The sequence below is a fragment of the Triticum dicoccoides genome, chromosome 2B (assembly GCF_002162155.2).
Source record: "Triticum dicoccoides isolate Atlit2015 ecotype Zavitan chromosome 2B, WEW_v2.0, whole genome shotgun sequence".
Classification (NCBI taxonomy): Eukaryota; Viridiplantae; Streptophyta; class Magnoliopsida; order Poales; family Poaceae; genus Triticum; species Triticum dicoccoides.
The window spans coordinates 756,157,138-756,164,400 of NC_041383.1; the positions used below are offsets into that span (position 1 = coordinate 756,157,138).

Sequence of the window (7,263 nt, forward strand, 5' to 3'; positions counted from 1 at the left end):
TGACTCCGCCCCTGCATAGAGGAGATGTTGTTCTTACCAATTCGCAGGGAGTTGGATGAGGAGATGCAAACCGCAGTGCGTAATTACTTGGAGCAGAGAGGAAAAACCAGGAGTAGACAGACCTTGTAGGGTGGCTGAAAAATATCGAGTGCTATCTCACAAAGTAGACGGCATTTCCTAGGCACATTAGATCGTTAATTGGTGTTTTACAAAAGTTACACAGACAAATGCAATGTGGACAATGTGATCCAGGGAGGATCCTCTTCGAAAGAGTGGATGTTGACAGAATTTCCAGGTATCGAATGTGTTGTATTATCATGGGAGCATATATTCTGACAAACCAAGTTACTGCGAGCTTAGGCATCAGTACTCTTTGAGTGTGCTGATTCATGTGAGCAAGTCGAACACCGCATGGCTGCACCGAGGTACTTATATTGCACTGTCAACACGCACAAATGCAGGGACCGTCCCTGGAAGCAGGATTGATGGGGTTCCTTACTGTACTCCACAATTACATTAGTGTTCCTGCCTTCAGGGCCTTCAAGCGCACGATTGTTCCATTTTCGGAGGTTTAGTAGAACATGAGCAAACTAATTACTTCATATAGCAAAACCAATGCACGGAACTTGAATTTCATCTTAGTACTCCAACGCCTAATATATAGTATAGTTACAGTTGCATACATACACTAAGTTAGCAAGTTCAAAAGGATCCTTGTGCATAAACCGGTCATTAGGATTTCTCAGCTTCATATCTACTTCCATCGACCCATTTTGTGCCAAAAATTGGCTATCCAGCATATTGGCATGCCTAGATTTGACAACTCCAAGGCTTGCCAAAGATTTCGAAGTTTCGAGAGACTGGCAAAGTAAGTTGGTTGCCAACCAGTTGATAGCCAATCTTTTGCCTTGCCTGCATATTGGACAAGGCAAGCACTTAAACTGACCTTTTCAGGTAAGTCAAGGACACCAACTTGGACTTTCTTGTATATTCTTTCCGCGGCCAGAATGAATGCCTACATTACATAATGATGTAAAATTAATCTAAAGGAAGCGTAATTGTACCCAATGTACATGGGATAAAAAAATTACCTCATCAACATTTTGTGTGGTTTTTGCAGAGGTCTCCATAAACACGAGATCATGCCTCTTGGCGAACTCCCGCCCTTCCTCGTAGCTGACCGCACGCATGTGAGACAGATCGCATTTGTTTCCGATCAGCGCCAATGTTACGCCGGCTCTCGATAGCTCTCTTGCTCTTTCAAGCAATATAGCTATATGATCAAAAGTCTCCCTCCTGAAGCAAGGTCAGTGATGAAGCGTAAGAACCATCGATGGACAAAGTTTAGCACCATAGGCAGATGTATTTGATAACCCGTTGAGGTAGTACCTTGTGATGTCATAAACCAAAATGATACAAGCAGCTCCGCAGTAGAATTGCTTAGTAATAGGTACGAACGCTTCGTGGCCAGCCTGCAAAGTCAAGATACAGAAATATGAGATGGACATGCTGCTTAAGTAAGAACATCAAAGCATTGTGTTTTAATTAAACAGTTTCACAACAACTAGTCTTTACAATTCGAATAAACAATATATTTACTGTGTTTTAGTGTAAATAAATTACAAAGTACTCCCTCGTCCAGATACATCCGTTTGAGCGAAAAGTAATTCCGGACGGAGGAACAGAAGACAGATAAGGTAAATAGCCTGCACGCACCGTGTCACAGATGTCAAGCTTTATGCGCTTGTCGTCGACGTTGATGGTGCGCGTGCTGAACTCAACGCCGATGGTGAGATCGTGCACCTCCTGGAACGTCCTGGACGTGAACTGCCGCTCCAGGCACGTCTTCCCGACACCTGCAGCAATCGACAGATCAGCATCAGCGTCCCACAATTCGGACGTGGAACGAGCGAGCCCAGGGTGGGTCGATCAGTCGAAGCAGCGGGTTCCGGGTTAGGGAAGGGGTGTGACGGCCGACCTGCGTCGCCGACGATGGTGTACGTGAAGCGGCGAGCGGATTGCATCTTCAGTCGCGGACTCGCTCGCGGCGAGCGTGGCTGTTTAGTGGGTGGATTGGAGAAGCACGGACTCGACTTGAGCCGACTGCTTCGGGGCTAGGTTTGTTGGAATTGATCTCGCCGTTTTATACCAAACCAAGAGAAACATATATAGGGGAGACAAAGTCTCCTCTTCTTACGAGTTTGTGCGTTGATCGGATGCGCACAAACGCACAAACCAACAATTGCTTTTGGTCTCTGTTCCGTTAAGGGCATCTCCAACGTGGGTTAACCTTGTTAGATTTGATGTCAAAACAACCAAATAACCAGATTTAGGGTCTGACGAACCAAGTTACTGCGAGCCTAGCCACCACCCACGAGTACTCTTTTCAGTGGATTTATTTGTGTGAGCAAGTAGTAGTACATTGCACGGCTGCGCCTAGGGATACTGACTTATATTGCACTGTCGACACGCACAAAATGCAGGGACCGTCGGTGGAGGCAGGATTGGTGGTGTTCCTTGCTGTACTCCGCAATCCCGTTGCCTCGTAGAATACGGTATACACACAGCCTCTCGTATTGATGCAGGACCGTACCTGGAAGCAGGATTGACGGAGTTCCTTACAGTATCAACACTGTTGTCTCACAGCATTAACATTCCTGCCTTTAGCACTTCAGCATACGATTGTTCCGTTTTCGGAGGTTTAACAGCGCATGAGCAACTAATGGGTTCATAGGGAAAGCATCGCATGAACTTGGAATCTCATATAGGCACCGCAACCTAATATATACATACTACTAAGTTAGCACATAAACCGATCATTCGGTTTCTCAGCTTCGTCGGCTACCGTCGCCCCATTTTTGCGCCATGAGTTCAGAGCATGCTTGGCTGACAGCCAAAAATTGGCTAGCCAGCATATTGGCATGCCAACATTCGGCAACTCCAAAGCTTGACAAAAATTCCCAAGTTTCGAGAGGTTGGCAAAGTAACTTGGTTGCCAACCAATTGACAGCCATTTTTTTGCCTTGCCTGCGTATTGGCAAGCCAATTTTCGGCACCAGACCAAGCAGCAATTACTCCTTCCATAGGATGATCCAGCTACACCTCCAGATTGGCTCGGTGTAATGTTCTCAGGCATATGTAAGAATCCAACAAACTGCAACAAGTAGGATAACAAAATTATGTATTGCCAAACATAAACTGCATGATCTTAAGAAAGGTCTCGTGTATTTCATGAAACTGTGCGTTCTGTTGAAACTGACGATATAATGTATGCTTCGAGTGACACACTACACACCCTTTTTGCCGAAACGACTGTCAAACTACACTTCATATCCACCTTAATTCTAACCATTCAAACGCCATGAAGGAGAAGGCTGTGAGGAGAGATGCGGAATCCGACAGGCTGTGGCTGTGGCTTCAGCTCCTTGGCTATGCACACTGCATCTACTAGGCTTCTTCTGCTCTGGTTTTCACGACCCACATGCCATGTTTACTGAAAGAACAGCCTGTTGTTCGTTGACTCTTTGGTGACCAAACAAATCTTAGCTAAATTACCCTGTTATTTGGTCACAACATGGGAGAAACGGAACTACTCCCTCCGTTCCTAAATATAAGTCTTTTTAGAGATTCCAATATGGACTACACACGAAGCAAAATGAGTGAATCTACACTCTAAAATATGTCTATATACATCCGTATGTAGTCCCAATAGAATCTCTAAAAAGACTTTTATTTAGAAACTGAGGGAGTATGTCAGAAATGCTGTGATGAGCTCAGTCAATGCCGCTCTACTGTCGGGGCTGTGGAAGCACTGTGTAATAATGATCTTATACTTCATAAGCATATTTGAAGACTGGTAGTGGGCGTGGGCAAGGATTACTAGGCTCCTCAGGATGTGGCAGCAGTTATTCAGGGTTGTCGTGTTTCCTAAGATGGATCGGTCCTCAAACGCTTGGGGAATATGGAGTTACCAGAGATTACAAGGCAACTGAAGATCTTCTCCTCCATGGCGTTTGGAGGCAGACAAGACTAGTGGCTGAACACATCCTCTTCTCTGTTGATGTTCTCAGATCGATGAGGGGCAAGATACCATTTTGGTTTCTTTCCTCATCATCTTATCACTCTCAGCAAAGCGCATTCGCCATGCTTAATGTTGTGTGTGTGTCCAATTGAAGCTGGAAGGTTTGCTACAGTTGTGAGCACCACCAAACTCTTCAGCCTTGATTAGAAATTTATGGGGTTGGGGCATTGTCCCGTACTCACAGGTGGCCTATCTGCCCCACAAATACAGTCCGAGTATCTTTGATGAACACCAACATAACCTAACACTTTGAGAAACAAGAAGGCAAGCACTTAAACTGACCTTTTCAGACAAGTCGATGACACCATCTTCGACTTTCTGGTATACTGTTTCGGTGGTCACAACGAATGCCTACATTACATAACAATGCAAGATAATCTTGAATAGGAAAACAGAGTGTAATTGTACCAAATGTACAATGGGTAAAGCATTACCTCCTCAACATTTTGTGTGGTTTTTGCAGAGGCCTCCATGAACACCAGTTTGTGCCTCTTGGCAAACTTTCGACCTTCCTCATAGCCGACAGCACGCATGTGAGACAGATCGCATTTGTTCCCGATCAGCACCAATGTTACACCGGCTCTCGATAGCTTTCTTGCTCTTGATAGCCATACAGCAATATGATCAAAAGTCTCCCTCCTGAAGCAAGGTCAGTGAAGTGCATGAAGCACCGCACGCACAAAGCTAACAACATAACAGATGTATTATTGACAACCCATTGAGGTAGTACCTTGTGATATCATAAACCAAAATGATACAAGCAGCTCTGTAGTAGCACTGCTGAGTGACAGATACGTACGTTTCGCGGCCCTCCTGCAAAGTCAAGACATGATAATACGAGATGAATATGCTTCATAACATGAAATTCAGCACGTATGGTACTACGTACAGAACACCATGAAAAAGGCATGCAAAAGCATCACCTTATTGTGCTAGTTATTAATTAAAAAAATAATTTGACAAGTAGTCTTTACAATTCAAATAAGCAATATATTTACTGTGGTGTGGTGTAAAATACAGATCAACTGTGACACTAGGGCAGAAATCTCTGCTTCCTCTCGGATTTTGACAAGGAAGGAAGGAAGGGTAAATAAGTTTGCACGCACCATGTCCCAGATGTAAAGCTTGACGCGCTTGTCGTGGACGGCGATGGTGCGCGTGCCGAACTCGACGCCGATGGTGGGCTCGTGCTCCTCCGGGAACGCCCTGGCCGTGAACTGCTGCTCCAGGCACGACTTCCCGACGCCTGCAACAATCGACAGGTCAACGTCAGCACCCCGCGATTCAGACGTGGAACGAACGGGCGAGCCCTGTTGGCCGATCATGCGTGCGTGACGGGAGGGGTCGGAGCGGCGGGTGCCGGATTAGGGACGGGGAGGAAGGACGATCGACCTGGGTCGCCGATGATGGTGTACGAGAAGAGGTGAGCGGGTGTCATCTTCACTCGCGGATTTGATCGCGACGAGGGACGGCGGTCCTCTGTCTGGTGGGTGGATCGGAGAAGCAGGGGATTCGAGAGTTGATCCGATTGGTTGAGGGCAGCCGGATGCAGGGCGTGGGAAAAATATTGGACATCGATAACAACCGACCGTTCGGTCTGGGAGCACCCAGGCCGAACGCTTCGTTCCGGACGGGAGGGGCATCGACCGAACGCTTCGTTCTCGACATTGGTCCTTTGCACGACAAAATTGCCATGGACTTTTGCCATTCAATGAAAGAAATTGCCATGTTCAAGTTTATGTTTTAAAAAATGGCGCAAAAAAGGAAGAAGTCATGGCAACATGCATCTCTACAGTACGAAAAGTTGCCATCACTACAAAAGTTTACGAAAAAAGGAAAAAAATGCCATCAAGTGATATGGTGAAAAAATTCTCTCTAGACACAGAAATTTTTCGAAATAAATGGAGAAAACATTTTGGGTCGCGCTAACTGCCACACGTGTGGCAGGAAAGGAGACGCACCACACGTGTCTAATGTAAACAGATTATCACGTCATCGCATGCATGCATGCAGGAATCTTTTTCGATTTTCAGTTTTTAAAATGTTTTATCTCTTAAACGAAAAATCCGATTGAAAATTCGTTTTCACCATTAAATCCCTCACGATGAGATCTTCGAAACTAGATCCCATGTTGATATGTTTTGATGAAAAAAAAATTTTGATTAAAAGTTGCCATGTCTATTGCATATGAATTGCCATGATGTTTACACTGAAGTTGCCATGATATGTTTCAGCTATTTTCTTCTACATTTAAAAGTAAATTTTGACATGTATAAAGCGGGGAATTAAGAAACTAGACTTGCCATGAACCATAAATTAAAATTGCCATGATACATGCACGTAAAATTGCCATGGTTCATACAAAAAATAATTTTCATGGTCAAAGTACTGGAGTTGCCATCATCAAAATACTAAAATTGCCATGATCTACAAACTAAAATTGCCACATGGCAACTTTAGTTTAAGCTCTATGACAACTGCAGTGTAAACATCGTGGCAACTTTTGGCAAAAAAAAATCGTCGAAACATATCAACATGGGGTCTAGTTTTGAAGATCTCGTCGAGACGGATTTAATGGTGAAAACGGATTTTTAGTTCGCTTTTTTATTTAGGAGATACAACATTTTTAAGCCGAAAACCAAAAAAAATTCTGCTGATGTCATCTATTCATACGTGGCAAAATGAGTGGTGATGGAGGCATGTGGGCGATGTGCAAACGCCCACACGTGTGGGCGTTAACATTTCTCAACATTTTTAAGTTGTAATGATACCGTACATGTAATCCCCATGGCAAAACAAATTTCAAAGAATCAAAACTTTTTGCCATGGAAAAAACAATTTTGAAAGAACAAACTTGTCGTGTTCTCAAACTAATTTGTAATGGTCATGACAAACATTCTTCGGATGGATATGGCAAAAATACACAATGAACCATGGCAAAAAATGCATTTAGTTGCCATGAAAAAAAACATTTATAAACAATACCGATTTTAGTTGCCATGGCAAGTTTGCCATATTTTTGAACATCTTAGGTTGCCATGTTTTTGAACATCATTAGTTGCCATAGCAAGTTTGCCATGTTTTTTAACATCATTTGTTTGTCATGTTTTTGAACATTTTAAAATGCCATGGCAAATTTGCCATATTTGTGAACATCTACAAAGTTTGCCATATTTTTAAAC

At 43.9% G+C, this 7,263-nt stretch overlaps 2 protein-coding genes across 3 annotated transcripts in view; both read right to left on the reverse strand.

The window, feature by feature from the left end:
• The window catches only part of LOC119361326 (ras-related protein Rab-2-A-like), a 3,488-nt gene extending 1,464 nt beyond the window's left edge, over window positions 1-2,024 (reverse strand). Inside the window, exons 1-6 of the mRNA XM_037626593.1 lie at window positions 1,979-2,024; window positions 1,717-1,856; window positions 1,390-1,472; window positions 1,092-1,296; window positions 947-1,015; window positions 688-860 (exon numbers count right to left, since the gene is read on the reverse strand). Of these exons, the coding sequence (XP_037482490.1) occupies window positions 688-860; window positions 947-1,015; window positions 1,092-1,296; window positions 1,390-1,472; window positions 1,717-1,856; window positions 1,979-2,024 (716 nt within the window). The remainder of the gene's footprint in view (window positions 1-687; window positions 861-946; window positions 1,016-1,091; window positions 1,297-1,389; window positions 1,473-1,716; window positions 1,857-1,978) is intronic.
• A 619-nt stretch (window positions 2,025-2,643) lies between these two features.
• Window positions 2,644-5,592, reverse strand: LOC119368605 (ras-related protein Rab-2-A-like). Of its 2 annotated transcripts, XM_037633818.1 has the most exons (6): window positions 5,474-5,592; window positions 5,188-5,327; window positions 4,812-4,894; window positions 4,516-4,720; window positions 4,364-4,432; window positions 2,644-3,154 (listed from the first exon to the last, which is right to left on the reverse strand). In XM_037633818.1, exons 1-6 carry the CDS (start codon window positions 5,517-5,519, stop codon window positions 2,801-2,803), a joined length of 897 nt encoding a protein of 298 aa, XP_037489715.1. In that variant the 5' UTR covers window positions 5,520-5,592; the 3' UTR covers window positions 2,644-2,800. The 2 variants fall into 2 exon arrangements, with proteins under 2 accessions (XP_037489715.1, XP_037489714.1); XM_037633817.1 differs by lacking the exon at window positions 5,474-5,592 and having other exon boundaries at window positions 5,188-5,451.
• Between the last annotated feature and the right edge of the window lie 1,671 nt (window positions 5,593-7,263).

Coding starts and splice junctions, on each gene's coding strand:
- LOC119368605 (XM_037633817.1), bottom strand. CDS start 5,406: ATGATCGGCCAACAGGGCTCGCCCGTTCGTTCCACGTCTGAATCGCGG. Junction 4,895..5,187: donor AGCTTTACATCTGGGACATG/GTGCGTGCAAAC, acceptor TTGACTTTGCAG/GAGGGCCGCGAAACGTACGT. Junction 3,155..4,363: donor TCATCGACTTGTCTGAAAAG/GTCAGTTTAAGT, acceptor TACTTGTTGCAG/TTTGTTGGATTCTTACATAT.